Source organism: Poromitra crassiceps (genome assembly GCF_964638095.1).
Source record: "Poromitra crassiceps genome assembly, chromosome: 13".
NCBI classification, from domain to species: Eukaryota; Metazoa; Chordata; class Actinopteri; order Beryciformes; family Melamphaidae; genus Poromitra; species Poromitra crassiceps.
The window spans coordinates 32,054,389-32,066,924 of record NC_139644.1 but is presented as its reverse complement, the minus strand read 5'-3'; the positions used below and the strand labels follow the sequence as shown (position 1 = coordinate 32,066,924).

General features: G+C 46.3%; 1 protein-coding gene and 2 pseudogenes across 3 annotated transcripts in view; all 3 read left to right on the top strand.

The window, feature by feature from the left end:
- dnah7 (dynein, axonemal, heavy chain 7) overlaps positions 1-12,536 on the top strand; it is a gene marked incomplete at both ends in the record, with an annotated part of 53,697 nt that overhangs the window by 17,162 nt on the left and 23,999 nt on the right. Inside the window, 10 exons of the mRNA XM_083649852.1 lie at positions 1,705-1,854; positions 2,847-3,029; positions 3,174-3,350; positions 3,636-3,767; positions 4,571-4,792; positions 5,656-5,853; positions 10,159-10,314; positions 10,852-11,020; positions 11,720-11,846; positions 12,223-12,442. Of these exons, the coding sequence (XP_083505978.1) occupies positions 1,705-1,854; positions 2,847-3,029; positions 3,174-3,350; positions 3,636-3,767; positions 4,571-4,792; positions 5,656-5,853; positions 10,159-10,314; positions 10,852-11,020; positions 11,720-11,846; positions 12,223-12,442 (1,734 nt within the window). The remainder of the gene's footprint in view (positions 1-1,704; positions 1,855-2,846; positions 3,030-3,173; positions 3,351-3,635; positions 3,768-4,570; positions 4,793-5,655; positions 5,854-10,158; positions 10,315-10,851; positions 11,021-11,719; positions 11,847-12,222; positions 12,443-12,536) is intronic.
- Positions 150-1,219, top strand: LOC310787823 (phospholipid scramblase 2 pseudogene; annotated as a pseudogene). The gene has a single exon. The product of its transcript is annotated as a phospholipid scramblase 2 pseudogene (transcript).
- LOC310788299 (heterogeneous nuclear ribonucleoprotein H pseudogene) lies at positions 6,652-7,755 on the top strand (annotated as a pseudogene). The gene has a single exon. The product of its transcript is annotated as a heterogeneous nuclear ribonucleoprotein H pseudogene (transcript).

The following is a 12,536-nucleotide window of genomic DNA, read 5'->3' as shown; positions in this document are numbered from 1 at the left end:
CTCCCACAATCCATCAACTGAGCATGCTCAGAAGTAAACACATCACTGGTGACATCATCACAAATGACATCACAATTGCTAGAGTGACATAACTGATGATCATCGAGTGACATCACTGGGGACAAATCAGTGATTTATGATACACACTGATGGTGTCCTTCCCAGAGGCTATAAGCAGGACTGGTGCAACTCGAGACCCCATTCAACCTGCTCCACCTGTAGGCTTCAACATGGGCTCCCAGAGTCACCCTCAGCAAGGACAACCTGTCATCCACCAGCCACGCCCGGGGGGCTATGGCCCACCTTCGGCCCAGAGTCCCATGCGTGGGCCAAAGTACGGAGGGTCTCCGGAGGAGATCTGCCCGGCTTCAGCTCCAGCTGTGGTTGCTGTTGGCATCCCAACTGGCCTGGAGTACCTCACAGAGGTTGACCAAATTCTGATCCACCAAAAAGTGGAACTTCTAGAAGCGTTCGGGTTCGCGTTCGGGTTTGAGACCAACAACGAGTACGAGATCAAGAACAGCCTGGGCCAGAAGATCTACAATGCCAATGAGAAGAATGACTGCATCACCAGGAACTGCTGCGGCGCCCTGCGCAGCTTCGACATGCGGATCAAGGACACCATGGACAGAGAGGTCATCCACCTCATACGACCCTTCCGCTGTGGCTTCTCCTGGTTCCCTTGCTGCCAGCAGGAGCTGGAGGTCCAGGCGCCGCCCGGCACCACCATTGGCTATGTGAAGCAGGACTGGCACCCCTGTCTGCCGCGCTTCTCCATCCAGGATGCCAACAAGGAGACACTTATGAAGCTGGAGGGGCCCTGCTTCGCCTGCATCTTCTGCCGGGACGTCAGCTTTGAGCTGAAGGAGGCCAAATGTGACAAGCACATTGGACGCATCAGCAAGCAGTGGGGTGGACTCCTGAAGGAGGTCTTCACAGACACGGACAACTTTGGCATTCAGTTTCCGCTGGACATGGACGTGAAGATGAAGGCCGTGCTCATGGGAGCCTGCTTCCTCATTGACTTCATGTTCTTTGAGAATGATGGATGAAGCAGTGCAGCAGCGTGTTTTCATCACAGAAGAGACGGGAGAGGGAAATGAGAGCGATGACTTTCCCCAAATCCTCCATTGCTCATTCTCTGTCATGCACTCTGTTTTTCCTTCCCATTTTAAGATCCTTCCACTTTCATATTCCACATTCTGTAGCTGCTTCCTGAATCCAAAGCCTGCGGGAAGTTGCCGCACTGCCGATCCCAGAACCCTTCTTTGTGTTACACCTGAACTAGTATGAGTACTAATTGATTGGATGGGAGACCACCTGGTGTTGGAAGTGGGAGGTGCTCTTCCCTCTGATCTTTTGAATAATACCCCCAATACCCCAGGGCAGAGACAGGGACTCTGTCCTGTGAGTGAACACTGTCCTTCAGATGAGATGTTAAACTGAGGTCCTGACACTGCCGGAGCCCTGGCAAAATTCCCAAACAGGCCTTCCTTCTGTTGACGCCACCTGATCATCCCTCCATATCTAATTGGCACTTTCACTCCTCTACTCTCCACTGAGACTCCACTGTTAATACATGTGTGTGTGTGTGTGTGTGTGTGTGTGTGTGTGTGTGTGTGTGTGTGTGTGTGTGTGTGTGTGTGTGTGTGTGTGTGTGTGTGTGTTTTCTCTGCGTGCATCTTTGTGCGTGTGTGGAACCAGGGTCTGATGGATGAGAACCAGGTGCAGATCACAGTCATCAACCCCAAGTCGATCACCATGGGCCAGCTGTATGGACAGTTTGACCCCGTCTCTCACGAGTGGTCTGATGGCGTCCTCGCCGTCAGCTACAGATCCTTCGCCAGCTCACAGGTAAAACACAGTAGCTGCTCATGAGCATCCCGGTGACCTCCAGTGACCTCGGCTCAAACAGGTTTAGGTTCAGACACGGAAAGACCAATTGGTCAATCAGTCAAATGACAGACAGACATTCAGTCAATCTTCGCTGAACCACGGCAGGTTTACTGAGCATGCTTTGATTCAGCAGCAGTTTTACATACAGTACAGGTGAAGATGCACACATTCTCGCCTGAGCTGTGCAGTAAATCCACACACCGAATCTTCTGCTGTTGGTCACTGAGCAGTCGGAGGATTAATAGGAGGTGTGGTGTGTGTGGTGAAACCATTTTTGTTTGAGTTTATGATAATCTTGCTCTGAAATCTGCTCAGTTATTGTTGTGTCCTTTCATGTGGCATGGAGCTATTTACAGCCTTGAAAAATCATCTGTGACTGATGCAAGACAGCGGACCGACCCTTGCTCAAAATAGGCATTCAGGCTACTGTGATGGTGGTGATGTCTGTGAAAACTATTCTACTGTACCGCCCTACAGCTACAATATGTCTTCTTAAAATGAGATTGAGATGTAGGCGCACAGATCAACATTTCCCATGGCGACGTTCCAATTAGGTGAAAGCTAGTAGAGAGAGAGGCTGGGAGATGTGGGTGGAGGGATGACAGAATTAACAAAATAAACTTTTCTCTGTCTAAATTTGAAAGCTCCACAAATACTTTGCAAATTCCTCTTGAATGTTTTAGTACTGCAGGGGGCAACCTCCTGGAAAGTTTAGCTTGACTCTTCCTTGAATTCCCAAGGTTTAAAGCAAAAAAAGAAAAGAAAAAAATCCTATCATCTGAAGGTAAAGAGGTGATGAGTTAATTTAACTGTCGTAAGTCTGTCTGTCTGTCTGTCTGACTGTATGTATGTATGTATGTATGTATGTATGATTAAGATTTAGAAAATAAAATTCAAAAGTGAAAATGTACCTTCGCGGTTCAAGCAAACCGGTTTCTTTTCCTTCCCAGAGCCCAGATAGGAAATGGCTGATCTTTGACGGCCCAGTTGACGCGGTGTGGATCGAGAATATGAACACTGTGCTGGATGACAACAAGAAGCTGTGTCTGATGAGCGGAGAGATCATCCAGATGTCCCCGCAAATGAGTCTCATCTTCGAGCCCATGGACCTGGAGGTGGCCTCGCCCGCCACGGTGAGAAGCAGCTGAAGGCTGAAGGCGCTGACTTGCCGGATTTGAGTGCTTATCGATTACTTCCCATCGGAGATGCTGGTCAGAACCCTGATTCTTCAGATGTGTGTGAATTAAGTTCCATGTATGCGTGTGCTTGTGTGGCAGGTGTCTCGCTGTGGCATGATCTACATGGAGCCCCACATGCTGGGCTGGCGGCCTCTTATGCTGTCCTGGCTCAATACCCTGCCCGCCACAGTCAGCAGCATGCACAAGGACCTGATCACCAGCCTCTTTGACCGCATACTGGCTTCATGCCTACAGCTCATTAGGAAGGCCACCAAGGTATTGAAGTGTTGGAAAATCATACTTAAATGATGTACTCTACATCATGTCTTGTATGTTTTGGAAGCAGATATAATTTAGTTTTTACTTTTTATTTTTAACTGATATAAACTGTAATATCTTTTCGCTGTCCAAATCCAAGATTCAGTAAATGTATTGCCATGTCAACATAGTTGATAGGAATTTGTCTCGGTTCACTCTCAGACAAAGACAGTGCAGCAACACACAAGCACATTCCAATTCTATTTTTTAGAGCGCATTTGGTTGTCTTGTGATTGCTTTCAGGAGCTGTCCCCAACCTCTGACACCAACTTAGTCAAGTCCCTGATGAACCTGATGGACTGCATGATGGATGAGTTCCACGACGAAGCCAAGATGAAGAGCATGAATGAGAGGGATATTTGCTCCTGGTTGGAGGTGAGACGGTGGTTTGCTTCTGTTTGGAGCTGTGTCTGATACGTATGGAAAAGTATGGAAGATGGTCATAACCGCTTCTGGCCCACGATCAAATTCGGCCAGATCCTTCTTCCCTGTGTCTCTGCTAATCTGTCTCCTACTATCTAAGACACATGCACGCACGCACACGCACACACGCACGCACACACACACACACACACACACACACACCACACACACACACACACACACACACACACACACACACACACACACACACACACACAAGACACGCACTCACACACAAAACACCCACTCCGGCATTCATTTAGTTTGACAGTTATCGAGAGTTGATTTGAGTTAAGTTGTGGACCAGTGATGTCATGAATTGTGCATGAATTGGCAGTTTGACATGCCCTGTGTTGAACTGGCCATTGTGCCCTTAAAATAAACTTGTGGATTTCCTTTGCAGTCTGAGCCATCTTACATAATGTGCTGTATCACACTGCAGCACTTAATTCTTCTATTGGGATATTTATTTATTTTTTATGGAAAATTACTGGGGGGGAAAAAGCATTTTAATAACCATTGGTTTTTATTTATCAAAGGCCAAGGTGGCCTTGCCCTAAAAATGACTTAATCCCAGGCAGCCTGCAGTATAGCAATAATATAGTGCATTACACAAGCAAGCAAAAAGGGATTAATAGAATGTCATGCATTCATTTTACAATATAACATGACACATTTCTCTGTGCCTTTTCCGAGTAGTGAAATTTACCTTTGCAGCCAAAACGTACCGAAGGTTGGACTTTCCCTTTCCACAGGGCATCTTTGTCTTCTGCCTGGTGTGGTCAGTGGGTGCCAGCTGTGATGAGTCGGGCCGGGTCAAGTTCGACGCCTTGGTCCGGGAGGTACTTGATGGCCCCCTGAGTGAAGAGACCAGGGTCTGCCATGGCATCCTGGCTAGTGTAGAGCCTCCACCCAAACAGCTGACCGTGCCCCTGCCCACTGTGGGAACAGTCTACCAGTATCGCTTCATTAAAGAGGTGGGCATCTTCCTAGGATTCTCCAATTCCCCTGATAATTATGAAGTTATGAAGAGCAGAGTGCTGCCCATTGGTAAAAAAAACAACAAAACAAAAAACATTGGGCAAACCCACCTTTTGGAATATTATAAAAGGTTGGGCCCCAGAAATTATATCTAGGACCTTCTAGGATCACAACCTGGTCAACTAGCTACTGGAAAGCTACAGGCAGTGGGAAACTGTAAATCGCCACCACATCAAAATATTTGCATTCAGGTGAATAGGGTAAAAGATTTTTTGAAATAGTATTTTTAAATATGCAAATGAGGCATTCATACTTAAATAAGTGCACATTTGCATACACTTCCAGAACAGAAATCTGAACATTGGCTAAAGCCAGGTTCAGAATTATAGTTTCATTTTGTTGACATATTAGAAATGTCAACAGTCTTAACAAAATCCATTTTTGCCACATTTTTACAACAAAAAAACTTTTACTAAAAACTTTTTAGGAATAAAATGTTATACAAATCAGGCTCTGAATGATACAGTACGAACAAACCCAGAATATAGTTAGGAATAAAACTGGAAAGTTTGGTGAATGTAAGTGCTACTGAAGTGGAGATCGCTGGCTAGTATGAGACTAGAAAGGGAAAACGGCCTATTCACCTCCCAAGTCTTGCCTTAATTGAAGGTATTCTCTGTTCTATGTCAAATCAAACTGAGTTAAACTTATCCGGGAGCATCATTCAAAAAATATTCAGTGTTGTGTTTTATTTCTGCTTGGACAGGTGCACTACAACCTGTTTCCTTTCAGATCTTTGGAGTCCCCCCCCATGTCATGTTTATGAAAACTGAATCTTTTCTTCCTTTTTTCACTGCAGGGCACGGGCAGGTGGGAGCTGTGGACAGACGAGCTGAAGACTGCACCCCCGATATGTAAGGATGTGGAATTCAACGAGATCATTGTGCCCACGGAGAACACGGTACGCTACACAGCACTGATGGAGCTGCTCATCACTCACCAGAAGCCCACCATCTTCGTTGGTCCCACCGGTACTGGCAAGAGCGTCTACATCAAAGTGAGTGGTCTACAATGTGTGCTCCTGGATGTTTGCAAAGCCGCTAAGGTTTTATGTGCTAATCAGAAGGGAGATTCCGATCTAAAAACCACAGACAGTTTGTATGCCAAAAATCAAGAAGGAACTGGAGCACAGACATTTGATGCTTGCGCGAGTGTGTGTGCGTGTGTGTTTGTGTCTGTCCGTCTGGAGTTGCAAGATGCACCGTTGCTCCAATCGCCTCCAAAATCTGCTGAAACACTTTATTAGGGGTCTGGCATGAATCTGGTGCAGGTAAAATTTTTACAAAATGCACCCATGGGGGGCGCTACAGCGGACCAATCACAGCTCACGCTGCTATGGCATCGTCTTAGATCAATCACAGCTCACGCTGCTATGACATCACTGATGAGGTCATAAATCACAATGATACCGGGTAATGGACATTGTGACATGACATCACTGATGACATCACAATTGAGGTCATAGACATTGTGCCATCACTAATGACTCGAGTGACATCACTGATGCCATCACAATTGTGGTCATAGACATTGTGACATCATCAGTGGCGTAATCAGTGATATCACTGATGGCTCGAGGGACAACACTGATGACATCACAAGTGATGTCATTGTGACAAGAGTCGTCCAATTTAAGAATATGACAATGTCTATGACATCATCAGTGGGTATGACATCAACAGTGATTTATGACATCATTGATGATGTCACAATGTCTATGCATAAGTGGAAGGTTTGAGCGCCCATACAAAATGTGTTACGTCTACGTTAGTAATTACCGGTATCGTGACCAAACATGGCTGACGAGGGACATATCATACGCATCAGGGGTCTCCCCTGGTCCTGCTCAGTGGATGAAATACAGAGGTTCTTCTCTGATTGCAAAATTGCCAGCAATGGAACTGGCATCCACTTTACCTACACACGAGACGGACGTCCCAGTGGAGAGGCGTTTGTCAAGTTGGAGACGGAGGACGACCTGAAGATTGCTCTGAAGAAGGACAGAGAAACCATGCGTCATAGATACGTAGAGGTTTTCAAATCCAACGATGTTGAAATGGACTGGGTCATGAAGCACACTGGTCCAAACTCTCCAGAAACAGCAGGAGATAGGCTGGTCCGGCTCCGAGGCCTTCCCTTTGACTGCAGCAAGGAGGAGATAGTACAGTTCTTCTCAGGGTTGGAAATCATGCCAAATGGGATAACATTGCCAGTGGACAACAAGGGGAGGAATACGGGGGAGGCCTTCGTGCACTTTGCTTCACAGGATATAGCTGAAAAGGCTCTAAGGAAACACAAGGAAAGAATAGGGCACAGGTACATTGAGATCTTCAGGAGTAGTATTAGTCACACTGAGGTGCAGACCCACTACAAACCCCAGAGGAAGCCCATGGGCATGCAGAGACCCCGCCCCTATGACCGACCCTCGGGTGGTCGTGGCTACATAATGATGCCCCGAGGGGGATCCTGTGACAGCATGCGTCGTGGAGGTAATGGAGGAGGTGTATCGAATGGGTGCTATAGCGACGGTGGTTCTTCCTTCCAGAGCACAACAGGCCACTGTGTTCTCCCATACAGAGCCACAGAGACGGACATCCACAATTCCTTTTCTCCATTCAATCCAGTGCAGGGCCACATTGAGATCAGGCCAGATGTCAGGGTGACTGGGTTGGCAGGTGTAGAGGATACTGTGGCAGCCATGTCCAAGGACAAAGCCAACATGCAGCAGCGCTATGTGGAACTGTTCCTGAACTCAACGGCAGGAGGCAGTAATGGCGCCTACGGCAATCAGATGATGGGTGACATGGGCAACCAGTCCTACAGTGGTGACCAGCTGAGTTCCGGTTACTCCGGTGGATACAGCAGCCAAGGCAGTATGGGAGCCTACAGTGACTATTAGTAACCAGGGCGGAATGGGCAGCAGTTACTGCGGCGGCGGTGGTGGACGAGGAAGCAGAGGCTCCATGAATGGACTGTGTTCTTGTTTTTAACTCAGCATTTTGCCGATCAGACTGGAAATGTACATCTCGCCTAGTAAGGGTGAGGTTGTTCTGGAAAAAGAGTAGGATTTTTTTTAAAGTGAGTGATCTTTATGGAGAAAGGAGTGCATTCCATTCCTCACAGATTTGACAGATAACAGAAACTGTTCTGCTTTAAATTTTCATTACCAGGAAGTGTGCTGTTTTTATGGTGTCATTCTACAAATACCTGGCAGTCCCTTAATAACTCATCTTGTGTTGATAGCTTTTCCAAAATGTCTGAGTGCATGTACCAGCAAAAAATATGTTTGTAATATGTCCATAAATAAATTGTTCCTAGAAAAAAAAATTGTCCCCCTTTTCTTTTTTTTAACATTTGAAATGTCTGAATCTGAATCTGAATTTGCGACTTCACATGATCAGAGCATGTTTTATTTTTATTTTTTCAAGGCGTGGTGATCATGGATAGTGCAATTTCTGCTTGAGGATTACATTGAGGGCTTGCAAACAAATCTTGCCAACATGGTTTCTACTGCTTCAAATGCTATTCTTTGTATTTCCTTGCACAAAGTGAATAAGTGTGGAATATATATATAAATAAATAAATAAATATAGTCGGGAGGGAAACAAGCACGAATTCGCAATAGCTGCGACCATATATGCAATGTGGCCAAGGCTTTATTTATCTCACTGTTCTAATAATGCAGAGAGGTGTGGTTCCGCGGTAGCCTAGGTAAACCCAGCCCCCACGTGACCTGCTCTCAGAGAGCAGGTCACGTGGGGGATGGGTTTACCCAGGCTAGTTCCGCGGTGCACAATTGCTTGAGTGACATCACTGATTATATCACAATTGCTTGCGTGACATCACTTATGACATCACAATTGCCATGTGACATCACAGGTGACATCACTTCTTCTTACAATAGGGCAAATTCTGACCCAACCATTGATCAATTTGATTGACTAGTGTAACCGAGGTGAATCAGCGTTGATTCCTCGTGAGTCCAGTGTGGTAGCGAGTGGATTGGTTAAACTCACTCCCCAGTATAAAGGCATGTTAATCACCTCCACCAAGGGAGCTAGCTCTCTTGGTGTTGCGGTTAACATGTTGGACTCCCAAGCCGAAGGTCGGCGGTTCGTACCCACCCCTGGACAAGCCCTTAACATGGGTTGCTGCAAGTACCACCTACACAATGCTGTTACATTGGTGCTGTGACCCGGATGCCCAGTGGGTGTGGAGTGAGTTTAAGGGGGTGAGTGTAACCGAGGTGAATCAGCGTTGATTCCTCGTGAGTCCAGTGTGGTATAGAGTGGATTGGTTAAACTCACTCCCCAGTATAAAGGCATGTTAATCAGCTCCGCCAAGGGAGCTAGCTCTCTTGGCGTTGCGGTTAACATGTCGGACTCCCAAGCCGAAGGTCGGCGGCTGTTCTTGCATGCCCAGAACAATCACAGCCTTGAGGTGACCGGAGAGGAGACTGTCGCAGACATTAAGGCTCATCTCCAAGCTCTTGAAGGTCTCCTGCTTGAGGACCAGGTGCTGTTACTTGCTGGATGCCCACTGGAGGATGAGTCCTGCCTGGCATCCTGCGGTGTCTCTGAGCACTGCACCCTGGAGGTGGCTGGAAGGCTGCTGGGAGGCAAGGTCCATGGTCATCTAGCTTGTGCGGGAAAAGTGAAAGGGAATACACCCAAGGTTGACAAGCAGGAGAAGAAGAAGACTGGCCGTGCTAAACGCCGCATCCAGTACAACAGGCGTTTTGTGGATGTTGTGCCCACCTTCGGAAAGAAGAAGGGACCCAACACCAACTCCTAAGTGCTTTAATGGTCAAGAGGAGAAACGATACCATCACAACTAGGAATGGGTGGGTAGTATCTTTAGGATTTTATCGATACCGATACTTATCAATACTCTTAATCATACTACTCTCCATAAGGTGCAAAAAATAGACATTACATGAAAAAGACCCACACACCAATGATGTGTCTTGACTGTTTCCACAGTCGGGCTCTGGGAGGAGGTCAGGGGAGGCCTGTCCTGTACAGTCGGGGTTCCAGGGGTCGGTAGGGGGAGTGGCTAAGGGGATGTGAGTGGGGAGGGCGTCAAAGCAGGGGGCAGGGCTGGGCAAAAGGGGCCGTAGCTAGGGATAGGAAGGTCATAGAGACTCAGGATTCAAGGGGTGGGTAGGGGGAGTTTATATTTGTTGTATAGTGTGTATTTACAGTAGTGACTACTGTAGTGAATTTTGTATTTGTGTACTGCAGGATTTGACGATGGGCACTGCCCATATTTCCAATTCTACCTTCCAATGTCTTTTGTCCAGGACTTCCTGTTGAATAAGCTGCAGAAGGATGTGTACAGCCCATTATTCATCAACTTCTCAGCCCAGACTACAGCTGCCCAGACCCAAAACATCATTACGTCCAAGCTCGATAAGAGACGCAAAGGCGTGTTCGGTCCTCCATTGGGGAAGAAAATGGTACAGCTTCCTTATTGTTACTCACATGGTATTGTAAACAAGTTTGATTTTTCTTCCATGTTAGTAGAAGTTGTTTATTACTCGATGCTCACACCTATACACTGTACATTATGAAGAGTGACTCACTAAAGTTGTCTATAGTCATTTTATTACCAGTACCATTTTATTTTGAGATGCAGCTCTCGATCGACAAACAAAAACACATTCAGCTAATTCTTTTGAGAAATGTCGAGTATAGTTTTAAATACCAAATTAGGAATTATATTATATTATAGCCATATTCTATAATATATAATTATATGATCTTATCTAATTAGCTAATTATATTATCGCTGTTATCCAAAGCGATGTACATAATATCAGTATATTAAATGAGCTATATGTGATTTTGGAGAATGTGCACTTTGGGTTGGTGGATGGTCTGGACGACCTGGGAATGAGAACTGCGTTGACTCAATCTTTCTCCAAAATCACATGTAGTACCTTAAAACCTCATACCAAGTACACGAATGGTACACTAATGGTCTATTTTGTCAGGTGGTGTTTGTGGATGATGTGAACATGCCGGCCAGGGAGGTTTATGGCGCCCAGCCCCCTGTGGAGCTCCTGCGCCAGTGGCTCGACCACAGGAACTGGTATGACATGAAGGACTGCTCCATGATCAACCTGGTGGACATCCAGATCATATGTGCTATGGGACCACCTGGTAAGTAGATTCGGTGGTATCCTAAAGGTTAGGAAAAGTGACCTTGTTACCGGAAGCCTTGCTAGTTCAAAGTTCTCCATAGGTTACGTTGCTCATGTGAGCAGTATTTACCATTTGTATGTGACATACTGTATCCAATAGGAAGAAGAGCAACAACATCTCTGACAAAAGCCTTTCAGCACAGTTATTTGTTCATCTCTTGATACATTTATGCCCTCAAATTCTGAGGGTATGGCTGTGGTGTATGGTCAATGTTGCATTTTGCTCCCATTTCCCCCCCTGGATCCCCCCCCCATTTTCTCCCTAATTGTGATGCAATCAGTGAGTGATGTCATCAGTGATGTGAAATTGGGCAACTGTGCATGCCAATATAGCAGTCGAGGCCACGCAGCAGCCGAGCTGCAGGCAAGGCCGCGCATGTGCGCAAACCTAGGAATCGAGCGCACGATATGCCTAGTAATTTCAAAATGCCAAATACATTTTGGGAAAACACTTGTTCCATGTTTCAGGTGACCTGTCAGGAGGCTACATTTGCGTAACATTGATGTAACTGTTGAGTGCCAAAAATATTATCAAGTACGAATACATTTTCAAAGGTTTTGGAACCTATTTATGAAGCAGTAACTCAGCACTCAGTTGAAGCATAGCATTGTTATCTGTGTTCCAAGATTCAATTTTCTTTCTCTGCCTGTTGTGTAGGTGGGGGCAGGAACCCTATCACACCTCGATACCTGCGCCACTTCAACACAATGACCATTAATGATTTTGATGAGAAGACCATGTACACCATCTTCTCCAGGATCATGGACTGGCATCTCACCATACGGTAACATACACATACATACTGTACATGGAGACAGTCAGAGACTCGCGAATGATGCTGCTCAAAACAGTCACAGATGTTTAACCAATAATTAAGTGTAGCACTGCCACTTGCCCCTCCCTCATTACCACCACTGAGGTGCCCTTGAGCAAGGCCCCCCCAACCACTCCAGTGGAGCTGCTCCGTGGCCAGCAGATCAGATTGTGGTTGTACAGTACTGGGCAGTTTCGAGGTATGAATGTGTGTGTGTAAATGTGAACAGGGCGCTCCTGAAAAAGAGAGCATTGCTCTCAGTGAGACTCCCCTGGATAAAATAAAAGGTATTGTACATTTTCATGATTAAATCAGTCATTCAAACAATTTATCCTTTCTTCTGCAGGTTTGCTTTCCCGAAGCTATTTGCAACCTTGACCTCTCAGATCATCAATGGTACCATGTCAGTTTACCAAGAGGCCACCAAGAACCTGCTGCCGACCCCCACAAAGTCCCACTACCTCTTCAATCTGCGCGACTTCTCCCGCGTCATCCAAGGCATCTGCCTGTCGCGGCCAGAGACTGCTGATGAGCCGTCAGTCATCAAACGGCTCTGGGTGCACGAGGTAATGTTTTACGCCAAGATACACTGAACTGAAACTAGCAAAAGATGCGTGACAACTAGTCTCTCCCCAGACTCAAATATTACATTGAAACGCT